We start from the raw sequence: 24,501 nt of genomic DNA, 5'->3' as shown, positions 1-24,501 counted from the left end.
ACATACGTAAAGTAACATGTATCACAAAGTGGTTATGTCAAGAAATTTTAAATTATGTGAGATTTAGGATTCTCACTGTAGTGTTTAACTCTTTAATTGTTTGATTATTTTCAACACTATATATATACATATTTCCTCTTGAGTGATTAGGTATAGCAGATTCGAGAATAGAATTATAATATAATATATCAGTTTGATTCATTTCCGGCATATTCATACGTTGTTGCAAAAATAACGTTCACGTATTTGCCTATCAACCAAAAATGGTTGGCTTTAGGTTGATGAACCTTACTTTTACATGTGCTGTGTTCTCCCATACAGTGAATATTCGGAGAGGGATAGCTTTGATAATTCCTGCATGTGTCTAGATTTTTAGAATGATGCATTCTGTTTCTTTCAGAACTTGACATTTGAAGTTCTGGAACCAAAGATTATTATAACGGAATGTATTCTGCACATATCAAAAACTAAATCTGTATCCTTTGCTTTCTGATATCGTATTTCCCAACTCGCTGACACACAGACAGGCTTTCGGAAGTAGATGGACGTACAGACCAAACGAATAAGTCTGTACGTAACCCGTGGCTTTGTTTATTTAGATTTTACATGAAGTAGAGGGAGTTTTCATTAGCACAGCTCAGCGTATAGTGGAAAGTCCATTAGTTTCGCCACAGCACTAAATAAAAAGGCGTCTGTGTAAAGTGAAGTAATGTACAGATCCGCTCTCAGACCGCCAACCTAGACTAAAGTAGCCCAGCGTTATTTGAACTGAATTATGTGTAATTGTATCTTCGTATTATCTCAATCTGTTTAAACATATCATCTCATGAAATAAACAGTTTTATAGTAATCCTTTGGTACTTCGTAATCGAATTGATTAATTCTTGGGTTATTTAGCGATGTTGCGTTAGTTTACATAGGTTATACAGTATTAAATTATAAGATTATTGTGAATGATAAATTTAAAAATATTAGGAAGGATTGGTCGTGGTATATTTTAAAGTTCTGTCCCAGAATTTCCCTGCGTGAACTAAAACCACCTAACCTAATCTAACCGAGTACGAGGTGAATGAATTAGATACGTGATTGGTCGTTACGTTTGAATGAGAAATTGTAAAATATAGGACACAGAGTCTAGGAAAAGTCATGCAAAAGAATTATTAAAATGAAGGTGGGATTGTGGGTTTCATCGGTTGTATTACATTTCAGACACCAGAATTCTTGTCGCAAGTTTTAGTTAATGCTTGTTTCTGTTAGGTTAATACCGATCCAATATAGTGCGTACTTTGTATGGATATCAAATTGAACTGCACATAATTTCTTAAAGACTGATCATCTCGAAACACAGCATGATGAAACATAGACCTAATTAATTTATAAAATTTTACTTGAAACATTTCGATATTCTTTACGAAATTAAAGACATTTATAATCGTGTATCATGCAATTAATTACCCATGCTAGCTAATAATTAACATGTTTAGAAATTATATGTACTGCATTGGAGTATGCGATTCTATACATTTTTAGAACTTGAGTCAGACTTGTAGAATGGGTCTAATTATGTATGAAGCAATGGTCATCCGGACGTGTTTACGATGCTGGATTTATTTATATATTTATTTACAAAAAGTAAATTAATGTTTTCTGTATCGTTGAAGTACAACTGAAGTGTAATGTGTAAACTGTTCTCTGCGTGGTCTAATTAAATTGTTTGTCTGTTTCATACAAACAAATTGTTATGTTATGTTTGAGCAGTTCTGGTTAATTTACGAGTAAGTAATCCCTTACGTGGCTGCCTAACCGCAAGGTACATTGTGCGGAAGCTCATGGTTGGTTCGTCGGTGTTCAAGCATCCTCCGTCTGACCAAGGAATACAGCCGATTCCTTTGGAGGGCGCTCGCAAATATTTACGTCTTTCGATTGTGGGGGAGGGGAAAATATAAGGCAAGGGAGGGGGGGGGTCGTATGCTGTGTAGTGTAGTATCATAGCATCAATTCAGAACATATTGGCCATTAGTATTATGTTTGTGCAGTGCCACAATAGAGTAAATAGTAAGTGATTTTGCTTAGGTAGTAGTTAGGATTTGAGGAGGTATATAATATAGTGGGATATTTTATAAAAAGAATTTATAGCTTTCTCAGGAATTTTAAATTTATGGTGTTTATATGGGAGAACGGGGGATAACAGATGAAAAGTTATGGAACATATTAGAAGATTTATTAAATATTGGCTGACATTATGGAAAGTGGATGAGTGAAGCCTTCAGATATGAGTTACAAGGTAGACAGAATAATTGGGATATGGAGAACATTTCCTGGTAAAGGACAGGAAAATGATATAAAATAGTGGACATTGATAAGTAAAGGTTAAGACTGAATAGCTCGCGAATGTGAGGAACATGAGTTCCTTAATGTTGTGCACATTCCTTAAAAATAAAATTGAAGCTAGAAGGGTGTAGAGAGGCATGGACGAGGCACAAAAGAATTATAATGCCGTGGTAGGTCGGGGTAGCGAGTTCGAATCTCGGCTGGGTCACCAGTGCTAGTTTCTTGAAGTCGATCACTACCGACTCATTCAATAACCTTCGTATCTGACTCATATTTGAAATAGTTTTTCAGTTTCTAAGAATTTACCGCAGACGGTGGTATTCTATGTACATGTTTGTTGCAATTTGCTTGACCCGCAGTCGCCATGAATAGCGATTGTAAAGGTCCATTGATCTCAATTCTAGGAACTCCTTTGTGATTGGCATGAAAACAAAACAGTGTTGTACAATTCAATAACACGAGAAGAACGTAAAACTACCCTCTGTTTTCTACAGTAATCCAGTCATCAAGCTACAAGTCCAATTCATAGCTTGAACCCATGTCTACAACGTTAGAGATGAAGTTGCTGTAATCCAGTCACGGAACTGTGAAGTGCGGGACCATGTCGATATTGTTTACTGAATTCTCGAAACCGCACTGTTGGCAATTTTTCTTATCTGAAGGTTTGGTTACTCCTTCTCCTGCCTTGTCTCTACAACGGTACGGCAGAACCGACAATGCGCATGCCTAAGAACTGCACTGGCCAATCAGGTTTCTAGCTCTTCATGTTTCACGTGGAACCAATATACTGAGGTGCTGATAGAGGTTGAGGCTTTATTTGTTTGCTCTGCAAACATGGAACAAAACGTCTCAATACGGCGAGTTTCCGCATCTGCTCCGTCTCTGCCTTCGGTCTTACTCAAATGGTTACAGATGGTGAACAAGACGCAATGTGCCGACACCAAAATGGCTTTACACTGTCTCTTTTTTATATAAAATAACTAATATATTTTTTTTCGAAAACAATCACCGCTCACATACATGGAATGCAACTGTAAGTAAAACGAATAATTAATCACAAGCGGACAACACATAAGAGGTGGTCGTTCAATAACGGGGTAAGGAGGGGAAATCACAACCCCTCATCGCAACGCAAGTAGGATGTGAAATATCACAAAGCCCTTCCGACTTGGACGAATGTGGAAGGAAGCACATTTAAGGCACTAACCCGACATATACATGGAAGGACTTACGAAAACCAAGAAAAACCTCTGTCAGGATAGCTGGTTTTCGGGCCGAGATTTGAACCCTGAACCTCTCGAAACAGGAATGCTAACCACTCGACCACGACGTGTGTGTGTGTAAGAGACGTTTTCGTGATTTAGGCCATCGTCCGTGCGTCCAGTGATCTTATTTACATTGAACACCGACGTGTCTGGCGTAATAAGTCGAAATCAAAGTGGAAACGGATCTTGGATGACGCTGAAGGATTAAATTATATAAATTCAATCGTAACATGAATGTGTAGCAATAATCACTTGCATTATCAATATTCGGACCCAAATTCTAAGTCCCATCGTTATACCGTGTCTCCCGTCACAATAGTATATCCTAGTTTATACCAATCAAGGCGAATGGTTACGTGGCGAGAATAGGAACTAGTGAACACGGTATTCTATTTATTAACCAGACGCAGACATCAACGTTCTCATGTATATTAACCATTGGCCTTGGTTGGAATATAGCATGAGTGTAGTTTGGTACACGTGTTTATATGTTAACTGCGGAGCTGTGGGAAGTCCGTCAAAGTGATTCTGTTTGATACACTGTATCACTGTAATATGGGTTGCAGTGCACAAGGGATTAATAGTTTGTATAGCTTTAATCTGAGAGAGGTCGCCTATCTGTTACTCTGAAGGAATAGCATAGCTAACATTTATTTAAAAAACAAAGTTACTGGGATATGTTTGAACGTAAGGTTGATTTTTTTTAATTTTTGATGTACTTATTGAGTCACAGTTATAGTTAGACGCATCTATATCATTATTTTGGAAGACTTAGACGTGTGATTTATGTAGGGGTAGGCATTGGAGCACTGTGATGTAGAAGTGTTATATTAAATAGGTGTTAACAAAATAGGCTATAGGATATTATCGGCTTAAACTAGCTCAGGACCGAATGGATATTGGAATTTAGTATTAATGGTTTTGAATGATCTGGTTATATTACGAAATATATAGTAATTAGGTCGTTAATTGATGATAACCAAGCACTAATGAGAAGCGAGTTACTATGGATGAGTCTAGCCACTGCGTAGATTACAGTGCTGTTTTTTACTATTTAAAGCTTCTACTCCAACTAAATTTAATAAAATATCGGTGGTTCAGCTGTTAGTTGGTTAAAAATCACCGAAGTTTCAGATGTAACTTCTGTTCCAATTATAAGGACTCGTAACCTTGTTGATGAATGCATGAAACGTCGGTGATTTTAACCAACTGACACCTCTGAAAGACCGATACTACACTTTAATATGTTTTGATCTCGGGTTTGAGAGGCTGGTTGACATTCGTATTACTAGCTAGCTGCCTTGTAGGCTCGGCAACTGTCTCGTCGTCATATACAGAATGAGCATTATACACGCGTTCCGTCTCAGTCCAAATGAATCTGGAAGTAAGAAGCGCTTAAAGATGTTACAAACAAACAAACTAACGGACTGACTACCTGGTGCAGGTCCTTATTGAGAACCTGAAAGTGTTTAACTGGTAAGGAACTTTTCCGTCTTATAAGGAAAAATGAAGCTTCATTGACGTGATTAATGCAGCCTGACATTGGACCCAGTTTGAGCCAACTTAATCTATCGCGCATCATGGTAAGTTTCTTTAAGTCCCTTTGAATATTATCCTGTTACCTGAACATTGTGAGTAGTTCCATCCTTCCAGCTTCTGCAACTGTGGTGTGCTAGGTTTTATTTTGTGTTCTTTGGTTGCAATTATACGTATCTCGTCGAACTTGCCATTTGTTTATTACAGACAGATTTACTGTTGCTGATTTAATTGTATTCTTTTAAATGTAATCACAAATATGCCGTTCTATGCAGCCATAAAATAAGTTTATTTTTAAATACGAACAGTGTCACAACATTCCGCCCACTCCCCTCAAAACAAACTGTAGGTCGTAACGAGATCCTTATTTAATATCAGGTTTTTATCGTGGAAGAATTCCATATTACTAACTTTTTATCATTAGCCGTTTTTGAGACAATTGATGATCCTTCTGTAAACGAGCACGAACAACTGTCCCGACAATATTTGGTGTATATCTCAACACGAAATTTTGTCGAAATCAGTTGAATAGTTTCAGAGATAAAATATACATAGGATGAACAACTTTCAAATTATGCGTTCACATTCTGCTGTTTTTTTTTGCAAAAGCAAACTTAAAAATTAAAAGTATCCCTTCGCTTCGCTTCGTAGCGCCGTGCTGGTGCGACCACTTCTCTGCCACCAGAGTGAGACATGCGGCCTAAACAAAGCTTTGCAGGCGGATTCTAGTGTTCGGGAGTTATGTCAGGCAAAAAGAGACAGTGGCCTCTTTATTACCCGAGCAGAAAACTCCCATTTCTTTCCGGAAGAATTGTGTAGTTTAATTTAAGACGAAGACAGGGAAATTGTTTTTACATCAGTCAAATTTTGTAATTTTTGTTTGATTACGGAATAAGAAATTAATAAAATACAATTACTGCATGTGTTAATATATATTAATATATGAATAATTACGTCTTAGAGTGATTAACATGGCCTACGGGAGAGGAAATCTTATATAGTTTATTCATCTACACACCTTACATGTTTGATTTGTTACATTCATTGACCATATATCTCAATAAAACCGCCTTTTATGAAACTTTAAGATTCGTTACACAAGAGTCCTCCATTATTCCGTAATTAACCACTTTAACTCATTCCACAACTTTGTTACTTATTTTTATCATCATTGTCATCATCATCATCCTGTCATCGAAGCCTGTGGCTTTAAAGTGGTGTCTGAGCTTCGTCTAAATTTATCTCATCTCATCTCACACATGCCTATTATGTAACCAGTCTTCTTCTCTTCAATACAGAAAGTCGGTGTTTCGATTAAAAATTTGTGAGTTGGTTAATGTTACCAGTTCTGGGTTATGTACACCTCTGTCTGTGCCCCAGCGTGTGACTTCATCTCGTAAGGAAGAACAATATCATAATCAAAATATGTATCTATTTAAATAAACATGTTGTGCGCGTTGGGGGACAGTCTGGGGCTGCTATCTATTTAGACACGTTTAATTTAACAGGATGATCACTGTTTTTGGTCTTTATTTCATTGTATAATTTTGAATTTATGCATTATATCCATATATCCAGGCATATGCTGACAGATCTCATACTAGAGTAGGCCTATGTGTTTTTTTAGGATATCTAAATTGCACAGCGAACACAATCCCTTAGAGATTTAATTCAATTACCTCACAGACTATGTAGAATTATACGTAATCCTACTTCGGTTGATCTAAATATTTTATAATTATTTTATGTAGCTAGAAATAGAACATATAATCACTTTAACTAATTCCGTATTGATCCGTAATTTCCAAAATGTTATTTAAACTTTCAAAACCTAGTCCCACCTTCCTGGTAATCTATTTAGGCTATACTTTTTAGGGTTCTTTAGCGGTCCGAAGTAAATTACTACATAAAAGCAGAGTGCTCACAGTCGACGGAAAGATTTGACGTGGACCTATCGTTGACTATCATAGAAAAATGCAAATCCTTAATCAAAAACATGTAAAATGTATTCTTCAGGACTAGTATCTACTCTTTCTTACATGTGTACGCCTGTCTCTTCCTGAATTGAGTCAGAAAGTTCTTACAAGGCGAAAGTCTTCATGAAGGGAGGTCAACTCGATGACTGATTTTGTCTTCAGAACTCGACCTCAGTTTAATATCATTCTTGTTCAGTGCAATGTTCTCGTACAATTAACAAGATTAACATGGACGCTTACATGATGGCCTGATAAGGTCTGTGTGTTCGTGCTTGTTGCTTTGAAGCTAAATTTGAGAGCTTGATAATTTTATGTGACTAATTTGATTTATATTTTGTTTGTTTTTAATTTGAAACTGATAGCTCTAAATCACTTTTTCTATGACCTTGAAAATTTTACCTGGACGCACTGAGCCACGACGACTAGACGTGTTTATTTAAACTTATATTTAGTAACTTAAATGGGTCTCCACCGATGAATACTTTGAAGTTATTACTTACTTTTGCAACATTGTACGAAATAGATTTGAGGTTTTCACAGCGGTGAGTATGAAGATTTCTGTCTTCTGGGTTGTTATGCTGATGACGGAGGCAGTATGACCTCTGAAACGTTGGTTAACATCGACCAGACTACACAGCGCAACAACCCAGAAGACAGAAATCTTCATCGCCCTGATGACGGAGGCAGTATGACCTCTGAAACGTTTGTTAACATCGACCAGACTACACAGCGCAACAACCCAGGAGACAAAAATCTTCATTCTCATCGCCCTGATGACGGAGGCAGTATGACCTCTGAAACGTTGGTTAACATCGACCAGACTACACTTGTACGTTTAATATTTATTATCTATTTGAATATTCTCTCTTCATCTGTTTGTTGTTAAAATAATGGAAACAAAAAGTATTAATGTATCCTCATCGTACTCCAGAAATTGGTTTCAGAGTCTGAATTACAATATAATTATCATCACTTGGCCATGACAGAGAATAGAAATTTAGCTGAAGTTGTGATCAACTTGTGTGATTAGCTGAATATCACGTAAAATCTGATTGCTTATAGTGGAGTTTCTTCCCTCTTAGACCACGGGTTGGCACCCTTGCAACAGATAGGCACAGTTGGTAGTCTTGTCGTAGTCGTCGAATGACGCGAGTTTACTACGATGCACGCCATAATTTCTTTAATTAAGATTTAGACCTCTGCACAGATGGGAGGATAATATTAAAGTTAATCTTAAGGTAATACTGTAGGGGAGTGTGGATGGGATTGATGTGGCTTAGGATAGGGACCTATGGCTTGCGCTTGTGACCTTTGAATCGCCGTCCATTTAAATTAATCTTCGGGAAGTAGAGTTGGAGAGCGTGAATTGAATTTGTCTGGCTTAGGATAGAGAAATGTGGCTTAGCCCGCTTTGAAGTTCTGCGTACAGAAATGTGATGTCCTCTGGAAGGAACAAAGGTCTGCGGTGAATCGAGATGTGCAGAGGTTAACGTGGTGAAGACTGTCATGTCAGCTACATGTTTAATTGGCGAGTTTAAATATAGGCACTCGATAGATGGACTGGCGTAACATCCTGTCGATGTAGGCCGCCCACGGCTGGCGACATGACTGTCGTACCTAGGACACATGGTTCGATGCCAGATGTACAGACAGCGGTGTCGTAGACCACAGGTCTAGATTTCATACGAAGTTATATTATTGACTGTAGCTCATGATTTATTGGGAGCGTTGAAACTGTACAAAGTTGTATGCTGTACTAGTTTATGACGAGCAAATATTTTGAAGGGACGAGGAAATGAATCATTCCGCGGGGATTGTTCAATCACAGCCGTGGGTTGAGGAGGGAATATGGAGCTAGGGGAGAAGGCTGGGTCGAGTGTGAAAGAGAAATAAGCTGCTCTTTTAAGGGCCCAGAGATGAAATCAGGATAAAGAAAAAGTATTGTTCTTGCTTACAATTTCGTCTTCCGCTCTTTTACGGTGTGAATGAGGGACTTCTATGATTCCATAACGTGCTAGTATTCGCTATTGTTTACAAGTAATTGTGAAATTATTTAAACCTATATTGCCATAAAATATTTTAAATATTGAATGACTCTAACTCAACCCCATAATTTCCGTTCGGAATTCTGTTTCGCAAAAAAAAAAAGAGAGACTACAGTTCTTTTACATATTATATATATGCTAACGTTAAGATAATATATGGACGTGAATAAATAAAATCTTCGCTGCATTTGTTAAGCACCAAATTTATGCACAGAGCATTATTTGAATTTTCAAGCGAAGTATGTAATTCCTGCCATGGGAGTGGGTAACCGTTTTGCAGCACCAGGTAAATTTTTCAGGCGGAAAGGAACCCATACCTCCTTGTGTTACAACAATTATTAGATTTAGTGTTAGTTAGCTTGGTCAATGAACCCTTTGCGTTGAGCCAAAACTTCGAGCTCTTTCGGCCTGTGAGGTTAAGGGGGCGACCTCGGGACTAGGTGAGGGCCGACTGAACTAGGGGTCCCAGATCGATACCATGCCTTTTGCTGCGCTGGCGTGGGATGTGAGGGGGCATGATTGGAGGGGGGTGGAATATCGTGGCTGATTATCGCTAGCGCAAGATTCACTCTCTCTCGGAATGCCTGTCGGGGTAAAGTACTTCCTGTTTCTGGATTGCCGTGTTTTTTCCTGAAATTTAGAGGCAGCGGTTCTGTTGTTTATTTGTGTTTTTCTTGGTTGAGTTCGAGGCTCACCAGGGGAGGTAACTGCCGTATCTCTCGGGGGAGAAACTGAGGCCGAGTGAGGATTTCATTTTGAGAGGAGACTATTTTTTTATAACTTGTAAGAAGTTAAGATATCACTTTAGGCGTATATTGTTGTGCCCTTGTTATTTTGGTTTTAAACTTACGGGACCGCATGTAAACTCCATAAGTGTTTATTTATGTTTGATTTTTTCAAGAGAAATATATTTTGAATTTCTGTTTCTATAATAATATCGTTGTTTATTTTCATTGAATGCACATAAGAGGGGGTCGCCAAGCGAAGTAATGACACCCTCCACCTGTAGGGGCGATGCGGTTAAGCGTAATGAATGTTTGTTCTCACCATTGGCTGGTCGATAAACACGTAAAGCATTGTGTTTAAACTTGTGTGTAAATTTCAGAAATTAATTTCTGTTTTTAAATAACCTACCTTTTTTATTTCAGACAAATTAATTAATGTTATTTAATATGTAGCTGTAATGGAACTCACGTTATCACGTCGTATTGCATTGTAGTATTTTATTTATCTTGCCATATGTCATTATGACTGTGCAGATATCGCATCTACTCACGTGATGTTGGACACTATATACGATGCGCTGTGCCGGCTCTCCCATCTGAGAGCTCGTGGTACATTAGTCTATCTGTATTCCTTTTACTAAGGCTCTGGTAATGGAGTTTGGACGAGTTGCATTGAAAGCGAAACAGGAATATCTATGTATTAGCCTGCGTGTATTACGTTCATGAAGATGACTGTCTTCTGGGGTGGTTTCTGCTGCCTCCATGTCATCAGAGCGATGATAACCACAGCAAATACCTCTGAAACGTCGGCGAGCTTCTACCAGACTACACTGCCCAGCGATCCACAAGAGGCCATCTTCTTGCATAGTTCTTACACAGCAAAATGGAAGTTCGAGGTGCCATAAGGTTTAAAGTTGGGCGACATGAAAACAGTGCATTAGTTTAAAAGTCGTAAATTTAAGCTTCATTGTTTTAAGATATTAGCGAATGTCGTATTAATTCATTGTGAAGGAATTCATAGTTATATGTTATTAACACCAACATTATTGGAAAATGAGGTAATATTAGATATTAATAATGCTCTAAATTGTCTTATGCGTTTGTTGTTTCAAATGTATCTTATCATATTTAAATTCATATTCGTGTGTCTAAAACCCATTATGGCCATCCATTTACCGGTTCAAAAACAAAATATTTAATCTTATAATCCGTACATAAACTTCTCGACGGATTTGAAAAACCGTTCAGCAAATCTAAAACCAGGAAAATTAAGTCTGCACCGCAATTCGCTTATCCTTTAAGATGAATTGTAATATTATCCTCCCATTTACGGACAAGTTTTCCCAAATTTATCATTTGGTCTCTTCTGCTGAGGATTTCAAGATACGTGTTTGTATGTATTACTAAACTGCCCACTTGGGAAACTTAGGAATTGACTGAATGATAATATTAGAATGGTTATTAAAGATACAGAATGTCAACGTCTGAGCTGTATTAAATTGATTCAGGATAGGATCTGATATCGTGTTTCTCTGAACACGGCAATGAAACTTCGCGTTCTATAAAAGACAGGATATTATCAAATGAGACCTGAGGCTGTGAAGGTATTAAATTGGTTTCCTTGGTAGTAACGCCGTATGTATTATGTAAAGGACATCTTGTTGTAAATCAGAAGTCTTTTTCTATCTTTAATGTAAGTGCGTGATTGATGTTAGCTATTGGCAGCCTGTCTGTTACAGGAAATTACGTCGCAGAAATCCCTTAGACCCGTTTTGCTGCATATTCTCCCTTCCTGTTTTATAGCCGTGCCTCATATTAGTTTCGACACAGTGGTCCCGTGAAAATACGCAGAGACTTCATACAGCGTAATACAATAAACCATATCAAGTTACACGGCACAGGCCGATTGTCGCATTGTGATAAATCTACTGTTCGTTTGCTATAAGAATATCAAGGTATCGTTTTTTATATACTTTAATCACTTTATGTAAGAAGATTAATGTGTTTTTTACATTTGGCAAGAATCTCAAAAAACGTGTAAGCTTTTAAATGTAATCTTTAAAAAAGTAGGATTCTTATATTTATCAGGTAATGTTAACTATAATGAACTATGTGAATTGAATTAGTATAATTGATTTTTCAAATAACGAAATTAAATTGATTAAAGCTAATGAACATTGTCTTACATTGTGCGAACTGTGATTTCATCCTGTGAGATGTCAGGATTTCCATGAGAAGTTCCTGCAATTTACTCGTGCAAAAGAATTCAGAACTTCAAAGAATAAACTTTCATAAGAAAAGAATTACAAATTAACACCACAAGTAACGCCAAGAAGCACAGCCCTTCTGAAGACGCTAATAGTCGCTCAGCTGGTTGCGAATAATCGACTGAGGTGACAGTTTACTATTCCAGTTACCTTTATTGACGTCAGAAATGCACCAAAATCAATTGTGTAGTGGGACTTGTGGAGATCACATTAAAAACATTGAAACTTCTGTGTTTATGCGTGGAATAGACACAGGTCAAAATCCGAAGCTGTTAGTTTAATAACTGGATAATGTTACACGTAACTTGGTATATTTTGCCAGACTAAATGTCATGTCGTGCTGCCAGCTCTGCACCGAAACCCTGGTGCTCCAAGGGGGGGAGGACCTTGCTTTAAGCTCTGAAGATGAATCGAACGTGTCCAGTCGCCTGTATGATTTAAACGTGATGTTTGTGTTGCAGAAACTGAAATGGTCCAGACTCAGGCTCTAAAGTCCGTTCTTATTGGTGTAGCGAAGTTTGTCTGTTCCTTATATTTTATGTTCTCTGCTGTATTTTATACCCACATCATTATTATTTTCAAAAGAAAAACTTATAGCCCTGATGATGAAGGCAGCAAGGACCTTCGGTAAACTTCTGCCAGACTGCACGTCGCATCAACCCAGAAGACAGCCATTTTCAGACTCACGGCCATGAAAACCTCAAATCTTACATTAGCCAGTTGTCGGCAGTCGAGTCATGAAATTGTCTCATGGTAATCTGGTATTCCCTACAAGCAGGTCACTTCATCGTTGGTATCATGGTAGTAAAGATTCCCTTCGTTGGGTTTGTTAAGTTATTCATGCCTCGTTTCGGCGAAGTATATAGAACAACCTACACAATGCGAATTTTTGTGAATGGGGGTCTCCCCCCCCCCCATTCAAAGGGTTCCAGAGCGCGCATAATCATCGAGTCCTAGCTCAGCTATTACTACAACACATAATACAGCTGTCTCGAAGAAAGAGCTCTGTCGAATGGACCTTCCCACCTATGCAATGCCCTAACGGGGGAAGCCCTTTGTAATTGTACTGCCCCCCCCCCCCCCAACGTAAGCACTTTAGAGTAATTTTTGCTGTTCATTATATTTTTAGACGGATTCACAACCCGGCGTAGTGCCTATGAAAATCGCTTTATCAGTCCGTTCGTAAATGTGTAAGTAACCATTCGAGAGCTGTTGAACGGATTTTGATAAAATTTTATATTCGTGTGTTACAACCTAGAAGGTTCGCCACGGTGGTCTAGCGGTCAGAACACTAGCTTTGTAAGCCTGGGGTCCCGGGTTCAATTCCCGGCGGTGCCCGAATTTATAACTTGTGTTGAGCAAGGCCGTGGTCTAGGCATCACGGAGTTTTCCTCCGGGGGCTTCCCCGGTTTCTCCGTGGCATCCCATTCACACACAGAAGAAGGCAATGGCAAACCACTTCTGATCATCTCTGCCAAGAGCAGGTCCCTGACAACCTGAAGAGGTTGGAAGGATCCTGTTCATAATATATGGACCTGTCGTCAGACAGAACACTACAAATAAAATAAAAAAACAACCTAGAAAATCAACATCGATAGCTTTATTTTAGATTTTCTGGTAGTGAATATCATTTTTTTTCCTCGTATTTTACAGTCTGGAAAGGTCCACTTCAGCTATATCTATGGCATTGGAGTATTAGGCTGTCTGGCTGTATACTTTCTGCTGAGTCTTATGGCGATGAACAGCGTCACGTTGGGATCCGTAATCTCCGTTCTCGGCTACTGTCTGCTGCCAATGGTCATCCTGTCTGGCATCAACGTCATAATGTCTCTCCAGTAAGTACAGTACCAGTCATAAAATTGCATTCTTCAGGGTCACAGAAGAATCGTGCAACGTTGCAACATGAACAGCAGTACGAGAGAGCGACGACAGATCAGAACTCGCAGCTACGCGTAGAGCTGAAGGAGAAACGCTGTGAAATGTGGGATCTTTCAGCATGTTGCATTTATTTGTGCGGGATGTAGTTTGAAATGGCGGGACCGTGTATTTATTTTGGAAAATATATTAAAATCTTGGTAAAATTACTTGCACATACATGAATAAAAATAATCTCAAGAATTACGACTGTCATCCTACCATTCGACTCTGCATGATCGATGCAGTTTGAATAAGCGTAGTTAAATAAATTAAGAATCAAGAATGGATCTCATTTTGATTTGTGACTCAGTACCATGACATGATCTAATTTTACAGTGTGAATATTAGTTTAATAACATTTTTGATAGACCTATACGGTATGCTAAGGTAATTATTTTACTGAGAATACCTCTTTAAGAACGTACAACTTATGTTTGTAACCCATCAGAGTGAGGTTAGACTATGAGACGCCTACATTATTTTGATTTTAGTAAATTTACGTAGTACAGCGTGATAACTTTATTTGTCGGCTCTCCAGTGTACTAAACTCTGTTTACGTCTTATCTATAAATTTCCCTGGCCGTCGACAGATGGCAATGCTAAGTAGGGAGTAAGAGTCTTACTCCTAACTCCATGTTTCTATTCCACTTTTACGAAAAGCTCGTTAATTTTCACGGGCTAATAAACAAAATAATCACATAAATTGCCAATGTGTGTGATAGAACACGCGTCTTTGTTGTAGGGGCATTGAGGGGCTAGTGTTAACTGGCATAGCCGTCGCGTGGTGCAGCCTGTCAGCTTCGAAACTCTTCGCCACAGCCCTCTACATGACTCATCAGCAGATGCTGGTGGCCTACCCCTGCGCCTTGTTGTATGGAGTCTTCGCTCTGATTACTATATTCTAGACACTCCATGGTATTACTAATAATAATTTGTAAGCTTCTTAACTTATCTTACTTTCTTGTCTTATTGGAATTCTGTGGTAGTTTAATTTTTTTTTTCTTTCGAAAGTTATTGTGTACAGTTCTGAAGTTTGCGAGATGATGATATTAATCCCTACCATTTAACCTTCTTGGCGTAAGTTAGTCTATAAAGGGCTTATGTTCCACTGTCATGTGTCTTCGGGCAGATTCTTCACGCAAATATCACACCGCTGAACAAACGAATACGTACACAGAGGAGTAGTTTACTAAACCTTCTTTGTAAGCATTCGATAATCTAGAACTTAGTGAAATATTTGTAGTAAGTGTTTCTAATACTCAGTTCTGGTGTAATTTAACTAATGAAGATGCATATATTTTATAGTCTAAATTTTCTTGAAGAAAATTCTCAAAGTTTGATTGAATTTAAATTTTTTAAGGGCCCACATATGCCTCAAAGATTAAATTACGCGCATTAAAACATCGCTTCAGAACTTCGGTTAGGGATATTATGAACTGGCTTTGGTGACTAGGGTAATAAATATTATAATAGTATGATGTAATACTTATTATGAGCTCCATTAGGAACATATGTATTATTAAAATGAAGTTTGTTTGACTGTCAATAAAGATATAGCAGGCGAGTTGTGAATTATTTAATATATTTACGATTCCTAACCCATAAGACAATAAGCTCAGTAGAACAGGAAGATTCACTTTAATTCTGAGTCCCTACTTCGAAACATGACGGATACCAGCTGTGTTGGAGGACGTGTAATTTGACTGTTGGACTGAGTAAACCCATGAAAATCTCGATCACGATAGTCGACCTTAACGCAGAAATTTTGACCCGGAACCTCCCAATATGAAGTTGGAATAGTAACCACCTGACCGTTCGGTATTAGAGATTGAGAATGCGGGTACTCCGGTGGAGTTCTTTGAATATGGCTATTTTCTGGGATGTTGCAAATTGTCGTCGTATTAGAGATCTCCCTAAGACTCATCAGAGCAATCATGCAGTTACGTTGGACTGAAACATGACTCAGTATTTACTACGTTAAGCGTTTTCGGAAATAAACATTTGGAGCAGGTGGTATACGTGATGCAACCTTTCTCACTTCACTTTACGCAAATACAAAATTATAATTAAATTTACTTGTCATATATTTCCTTAATTAGTATACTCATCCTCGTGCCTAACTAGCAATGGCATGAATTGACTGGATTCTATACGATACCATTACAAGATACCACACCTACATCGTACACATTTCATGTTTTGTAACGATACGAAACAGCATTCCTTGTTATTTAAATGAAACGCTATTATATCCTACTATATTAATATCTATCTTCGCGCCATTCAATTATACAAATCTTCATAGCTCGTGCATCTCTCGTGTAACAGGAAGTGGTTTTTGTCCTTGAGAATGTATGAGTTGGTAACTCTGACTATCTTCAGAAACAAACACTAGATGTCACGAGACTCCAAGTTCTAGATCCGGTTAGCTGTGTAATGGAAGGTAGTGTGGCGTGTTGTTTGTGTTGACAATATTATTTGTGCTTTTATGAAGACGCGGTTGCCTTATTTCACGTAGAGTAAGAGTTTTGTAATACGACAAGGCCAAGGTTTTATAAGAGAGCGCCGTATGTTTTAATCAAGTGGGCATTAAACATTATTATGAAAGTAACAAACAGAAAACTGTGTAAGTGTCCTACTGGCAAGGTTAAGCTAAATATTAAACAACTTTTGTCTTGGCTCTTGTGCCCAAATGCATAATTAAGGTACAGTGTTTTAGGCTGAGGGTAAATAATTACAATATTATTCATATACAGTTTGTGTTAATACACTTGGAAGTTGATTCGAAGTTACAGTGCAATTTTCACTAGATGAAAGTCGAACAGAAGACACAGCAGCTTGGTCACGTATGCTGCTTTCAACTTCATTCAACGGAGGATATTGAGGTTAGTGACAAGTTTGTGTTCAGGTGTAGTCTTTCTTGTTTAAAATTTTAATACTACGCCAAGAATATGTATAGGGGAGTGGAGGTAAAGTTCCATATAATATAAACTGAGTACCTGTACATCATTAGGACATGGTGCCGGGTTAGCTGAGTCACAAGAGTGATTACGTAAGTTGAATGACAGGGGTTCGATTCTACAAGTTTCAGGACCACCTGGGAAATCGTCCACCAGGGTTCCTTCCTCGGGGGCAAAGCTGTAAGGTCATGAACCTACCACTATTTTTCATCTGATTTCCCTATACGTCTGCATATCGTGGTGCTTAGTTAAACATCAGGCACAACTTTATTTTCTCCGCTGTACCTTACGTCACTGGTTTTCATATTCGAACAACGTGTACATCAGTACTCCGTTTTCAGCTGTCTGTCGGTCACGCCCTTACAAGACACTCGGATGTGGAAGTAATATCTCAGACCTAGTATAAAAGGCCAGAAATTTCTGGAATCTCGGGGAGGTGTACCAGTTATTTCTCCTCTTGAAAGAGTTGTTTTGACAGTATTGATGTTGGACTTCAGTGTTTTAACGCCGTATGAGTTGAAGACAGATAGGCCTACGAGCGTGTTAGAAGAATATGCTGCCTTCATCTTCAGGCTCAACCATGACCTCCGTGAGAGTCTGAAATTTATTCCTTTGGAATTTGTATATATTTCAGAGCTTCTCAACGGGGAAGTTGAAGATATTTTAAGGACAAAAAATATTTGTATTTGGCACTCTCTTTTCGACGAAGTAAATAACTTGTGTAACTTCGGATTTCTGTTGAGAGCCGCGTCGAATGTCTGGTATCGACGTTTCGGCAGTTGCCATTTTCAAGGTGGAACAAGAATTAAATAAAACGTTTCCGATTATAAACAGAGTGTGGTATAATTACGGGCAAATTAATTTTTTTTATCCAGTAAATAGTAAGTCGGAGATAGAAGGCTCTTCTGACCCAACCGTGTCACACGGGACAAGACGTAGTGAACCAAAACAGAGGAGAAGACTGCAGATTTTTAAGGTAGAAGTCGTGAGAAGAGTGACAATGAAAACAATGAAAAGATTGTCTTGACCTCACGAGACATTGATGAAGTTGCCAAGATTAAAACGCTTTGGTAACAGACGCTCGCAAACATGCTCTCCCTCCTTTTACCCCCCTTCACTTTCTTTTAACGTCTTGTAAGAAACATTTCAATACAACGTAATATGAATCCCGCAAGAGCGACTTATGTACCTCACGACATTTAAACGCGAGTCACGTAAACGTCATACAGGAACCAAATACCTTAGATCCTTCTTTTGGATTCTGACGTAATGTGGCAATCTGACCAGAAATTAGAAATTAAATTGGATTACGTTTAATAGCTTCAAACCTTAACTAAATATAATCCGAGCTAAGTACGAATTACGGTAATTTAGTATTTCATAAAGTAGGATTTGAGACTTTCGCGGCGAGTACAATCAATAAAATCCTCTCGGGCAATCAGCCGCGTTAAATGGTTACCGTAGTAAGGCGACTTCCGAGGATCCAGTTACATCAGAAACCAGAAGGTGGGGACAGAGTTTGTTCCCGAAACGTCGGTTTACTACGGTGACCATTTAACGCGGCTGATTGCCCGATAAGATTTTATTGATTCCATAAAGTGTTTACAAAGTGGTTTAAGTTGAGTCTCTGAAGGTAATAAGAGGCTGTTGAGGGTTAGTTCGATGACCATCGTCACTTTCTGGTAACTAGCTGGTCTTAATACAAACTGGGGACCGCGAGGTGTGTGATATACGAATACCAGATGCTACGTGGTACGGAAGATACAGTCACACGAGTAATTTAAAATTTGATTTTCCTTCCTATAGGCCTAAACGCAGATGAATAAAACATTTCAATGTTGGGATGTTTTTGAGACATGAAAGTAAACTAATTACACATGTTATGAAATTAAAAATATTTGAGAAATTAGTGACATGGAAACATTTTTCTACAGGCACAAAGTTTTCTGATCTGTCATTACGTGAAATCGCCCTACAATTTTTTATGATTACATTAATTGCCTTATTTTATCTTATCTTGCTTTGAGAACTTTGACAGACGTGATAAATCTGTAACATGGGGCAACGTACAAATTTATTCATTGCATCTGTGTCGTGTCTGAAGGAAAAGGAAACATTTTTCTCCGAAACGTCTGTTTCGCTTTGTTTATATTGAATTCTTCTTAACGGTGCTATACATAGAAGGCACTGAGTGCTTATCACAGTGAAACTCAAATTATACGAAAAATTGACCAAATATAAACAGAAGTTTTATGTTTCACAAGACCTGCATTTTATGTCCTTGGTCACACACGGTTGTTTTCAGGGAGAGTTTATGAAGTTCATAAACGGTCATTAATGAATTTCATTGAAGTCCTTGTAGTATTTTAGGAAATTAAAAATAAGGACGTACGTATTGAGAGACGTATATTCGCTTTGTATGGCCTGCTACAAAGCATGAATAAATACGAACCTTTGCGTAATTAACAGATTACTAACTTACCTCATATTCAGTATGTACACAAAGTTTTATGGACAAGATAGTTTAAATCATAATAATATATTGACGTAATTATTTTATTCCGAAACATTAATCTGTAAGCTTCTACTTCATTACGTAATGTTCTTGTAGATGAATGATTGAGTGTTATTGACGGTAAACTTATAAAATGCTACATGACAGTGAGCAATTCAGTGTCATGATTCAATCTGTTAAAAAAAAAGAGGTTGAACAAAAGCTGATCCTGATTAATGCAAAACTGTATGTTGCGGTCAGTGTATGAGTTTGCATATAGACAGTGGCGTCCGCCATCACTGTCTGTCATCTGTATTGACAGGTGGGTTAGTTTGGGCCATTCAAGTTACAGGATGCTGGCACTTTTGCTTTATAAATTATCCTAAAATGCTCTGTTCCATCGATTCATAGATTACTAGAAAATTGTCCGTCAAAAACGACCGAAAGAGCTCAAGTAGAACGTTAAACATTTTTATCGAAAAGTATCAGAAAATAAATACATAAAAATTAAAGTCATTACTTATCTTTGTGTAATTAAAAAAAATATTTTGTTGCTTTGTACTATGTAATTAAATGTACATAGCAGGCCATGAATGACGAAAGTTTTTTGTTTCAGTGCGTTTGCAGAAAGAATAATAAAAATTAGCATCTGTATCTCTAAGTATATATTAAATCTTGTCCGTCTAATCACAATAATTCTTATTAAATATTAAAATATTACAATAATTAACATTTAAAATATTAAATGATGTTCTTTATCGAAATATTCGATTTACATTAGACCATCATTTTTCATGTTTCACGACATGTTTCAGTTCCTAAAAGAACCATCCTCAGGTGTATATAATTATATAAAGCTTCAAAATGATAAATAATTCAAATACAATTTTCATACATTATGCTAGCGTGCAATTTTATTAGATTTTTACCAGATATCAAACGATAGCATAATATATGAAAATTGTATTTGAATTATTTATCGTTTTGAAACTTTATATAATTATATACACCTGAGGATGGTTCTTTTAGGAACTGGAACATGAAAAAAGATGATGGTCTAATGTAAATCGAATATTTCGATAAAGAACATTATTTAAAATTTAAATATTTTAAATGTTAATTATTGTAATATTTTAATATTTAATAAGAATTATTTTGATTAGACGGACAAGATTTAATATATACTTATTATATCACAATATGACGCAACTTTACCATCTTATCTGTATCTCTGCTTAATTAAATAATGTAATTCGATTTTATTTGTACTGTAATCTAAAATTGTATCGAAGTTATTTTAACATTTATATAGTATTACTTCATAAAATCTGAAATCCCTTAACAAGAAATGATCACCATACCATGGCAACGGTAATAACAACAAACAAATTCACAAATAGTATCACATAAAGCCCTAAATCCCATAACTGCAGCAAATGATCACCAACCAAGCAACGACCATTACTTATTATATAGATAGATGTTAAATGGTGAACACGCTTATTAAAAATATTATTAAACTCCAGTAGACGTAATGGCCGGTGAGGTTTGTGTTCGTCTTATGGGCAATAACATTCTGTAGGTAGAAACATCATTGGCATGTACCCACAGGTCCACACGACGTCATCGTCCAGAATACCAACATCGACGCAATGCCAAGTGTTTAATTATCGGCTTATCATCGCACAAGTCCAGATTCAATATTATTCTGCTTCACACGGAAATTAGTGAGGACATTAGCACTAAGGTTCGGGTTTATCGCCAACTGCAGCGGTTTTCCAATTCACTCATTTAATTCTGCTCATTCCACTGACCAACTGCTCTGTAACGGCTCTGTCATTCTATTAACTTGTTTAATTGTACTCAGTCACTCCGTTAAAATACTCCAACCGTCGCAGGTGCGTCTCTGGTTTCTCATTGAACGTAAATGTTTTTGACTTCTATTGAGTAAGTGATAGGTTCTAATCCCCTTCGGGACATCGCAATCTTGACTAGTATTATTCGTAATTTTTCTCAGTTCCTTCATACAAATTCCAGGATTTTCCTTTATTGGCGATGACCTGTTCTTTTTTATGCATGGACGTGATTAGAAATGCATACGAAATTTTGTTAGGAAGACAGGCGAGTGACTCTCAGTTTCAGAAAAAGAATTCGTAGTCAGTGGAGGTAGTTTTATAGGTTCGTCCTGTGAAAAAGCTGTGGAACTGTGCACCGTTGAATTTGAGGCTGATGTTCAATTAGTGTGAGGCGAACTTTTACGAAGTCTGATCACGTTTTGTCGTTATGTCGAGAGTTGGTGGGTTCCACGTAACTGTGTGACGACTGACTGAAGAAAAGTGACATTTACAGAGCGCCCTACAATCCCATTCCAGACGATTCTCACATCACCAAACACGTGTCTTCCTGCTTCCGGTCATTACGTGTTACTTACAGGTTGCAATGCAATTCCTTACGAAATTAATGAACAAGCTGTTGGCACTGTTACCAAGAATTGTGTGGCCGCCTTTCGGTCTGCAGCATCGTCGTTCAATAAAGCGCACGTGTTTTTCCTTGTGATATTAATGTCTTTGCTTAACAAGTTAACGTTAACAGCGTAGACAAAAAGCAGATGTTTTCCGCGCAGTTCCATCGCCGCCTTGTTTTCTTGCGAAAAGAACTTTACGATTTACAACGTTTCAATAGCAATTTCAGATTCCGTACAGTAGGCCTACTAACCTCGCCTGTGTACTGATTGTGTTTGTCAGTTTACGAATGTTGAAACATTCCGGGAAGTTCAGTAGAAATTTTGAGAACAATTGCTCAACACGTTTATTGTTTACATAAACGGAAACCCCTTTGTATGAACTTAGCATGTGGATTCCCTGCTGTGTAATACTGGATGCCAGTTCGTATCACTTGCAAAGGCTCGAAGTTAGTTGCCCGTCAAACCCTTGTGTAAATTTCAATTCCCAATTTTAGGACCAAACTGAAGGTCGCCTTAGAGAGGAACCGGAGGTTGAATTTGATGTGTTACTAATATAACGGAAAAAATATTAGGTGTATCAGATAAATGGCATTCACGCATTTATTTATAATCTCTTGAAGTAATTGCGAAATATTAAATCGGTTAACAGAATTATGGACAGGATTGTGAGAATCTTGTAGTCACTTAATTGGTCAAGAAATTCGTTGCCTTTAATAGAATCTGGGGGTTTATTACAGTGTTGAGAAGAGCCAGATGAATGCAGTCCTTACATCATTTGTTGAAAAGCAAAGCGACTGTTTATTATCTCCATGGAATTAGTTATTTAGTCCCTTTTTATTCTTTAGTCATCTCTGATTTTGCCTTGTGGACTATTTTTGCTAAGAATTTGTTCTAAACCTGTGCTAACCTATGGTTAGAACCTCCAGTTAATTGTAGTTATAAAGATTATTGTAGGAGCATTTTACTACAACTTGGTCTTGTTCGTTTATGGGGGAACAGGTTACTTGGGCCTTCATGAATGTTAACACGACCACGATTGCCGTCACCCCGAATTTCCCACAAGGCTTTCCTCCTGTTTCCTAACCACGGTACTTCCACAGAATCGTAATCTTCGCGTCGGGCGAAAGTTTTTGGTATACTCAAAAATGAATGTTTCATTCGGAAACATCGATTTATTAAGATGGCCCTCTTATGGGTTGTTGCACCTACCGACGTTTCAGGACGCTGATAACTGGTGATTGAGACAGTCTCTGAAACGTCGGTAAACTCTTCCAGACTACACGGCGCAATAACCCAGAAGACAGCCACCTTCATATTCGCCGCTGTGAAAACCTGAAATCTCACTTAATGATTTTTATTTACATTACATTAACTGTACAGTTTAACTCCAGGACTTGGCAGGAGACCAGTCTATTATTACTAATATTCATTTATTTATTTGTAGTGTTCTGTCTGACGACAGGTCCATATGAACAGGATCCTTCCATCCTTTTCTCCGACTGGGACTGGGACCTGTTCATATACGTTCTTGGCAGATGATCCAGAAGTGGTTTGCCATTGCCTTCTTCTGTGTGTGAATGGAGTAATTGTTGGGATGCCACGGAGAAACCGGGAAAGCCCCCGGAGGAAAACTCCGTGTTGCCTAGACCACGGCCTTGCCCAACAGAAGTTATAAATTCGGGCACCGCCAGGAATCGAACCCGAGACCCCAGGATTACAAGGCCAGCGTTGTAACCGCTAGACCATGATTGCAATTAGTATTTTGCATGTAAAATGCGAGAATGTTAAACGCAGAGAGTACGCTATTTTCGGTTTCGCAGTAGCGTACTTTGACTTTTATTCCTAGGTCTTCGCCATGTTAGTGTCTGGGGAATGTTTAAAACGACGTCGGTCGTCACGTACGTGATTCTGTCGAAATTCCTGTTGCGTGTCATGGCGTTGGCACGTGTCACAATGATGGCCGCCATTACAAGCCCCAGCACAGCTTCTCTCTGTATTCTTTCTGTTATATATATATATATTTTAAACTCTGGTGCGGACGAAAAGAAATGGGTTCTAGCCTAGTTTGCGCCATTATGCGTCATCTTACAGGTCTCCTGAGGTATTACAGGTCATGACACCTTCTTAAAATTTTGTTGCATGTAGCTTTGCACTAAATCATGTCTGCGCGGAGTAATATGAGCGAAGGATCAAAGCAAATGGCTTTATGGCTTTGTACACAGTCATGCTTAATCACTGATATACTATGCTATATGTACGTCTGTATGGTTGCGTGTGATCATATAATTATTTCAGCTGGTAACTTGTTGTAGAGAGAAATACAAAGTATAAGAATACGAAACTAATTACGGTAATTAAGTAAGAGAAATTGTTTATTTTATTATTTTATGATTTTTTTGTGTTTATTCTTGGATAAGACTCATTAAGAATTATGCTTTATAACTATCAGACATCCCTGTTTTTATAATGATTTTTCAAAACTTTCGTAAGTTACTGAGATTATTTGCACAGATATTTGCGG

The 24,501-nt window shown here is 37.8% G+C and overlaps 2 protein-coding genes across 8 annotated transcripts in view; both read left to right on the top strand.

Moving 5' to 3' along the window:
• Positions 1-15,626, top strand: part of Yip1d1 (Yip1 domain-containing 1) — a 627,626-nt gene extending 612,000 nt beyond the window's left edge. Inside the window, exons 7-8 of the mRNA XM_087347141.1 lie at positions 13,799-13,980; positions 14,805-15,626. Coding sequence (XP_087203267.1) covers positions 13,799-13,980; positions 14,805-14,967 — 345 coding nt within the window. The 3' untranslated portion in view covers positions 14,968-15,626. The remainder of the gene's footprint in view (positions 1-13,798; positions 13,981-14,804) is intronic.
• Positions 15,627-16,469: 843 nt separating this feature from the next.
• The window catches only part of LOC110838884 (uncharacterized), a 224,089-nt gene continuing 216,057 nt past the window's right edge, over positions 16,470-24,501 (top strand). For all 7 annotated transcript variants that reach the window (XM_087347137.1, XM_087347132.1, XM_087347136.1 and 4 more), the window contains exon 1: positions 16,470-16,947. In XM_087347137.1, the coding sequence (XP_087203263.1) occupies positions 16,873-16,947 (75 nt within the window). In that variant the 5' untranslated portion in view covers positions 16,470-16,872. The remainder of the gene's footprint in view (positions 16,948-24,501) is intronic.

This window comes from Zootermopsis nevadensis, unplaced genomic scaffold (genome assembly GCF_977971745.1).
Source record: "Zootermopsis nevadensis isolate Lab colony 2312 unplaced genomic scaffold, Znev_1.0 Znev_ptg000011l, whole genome shotgun sequence".
In the NCBI taxonomy this organism is placed as follows: Eukaryota; Metazoa; Arthropoda; class Insecta; order Blattodea; family Termopsidae; genus Zootermopsis; species Zootermopsis nevadensis.
Note: the sequence above shows the minus strand (reverse complement) of the source record. Positions and strands in the feature narration are given on the sequence as shown.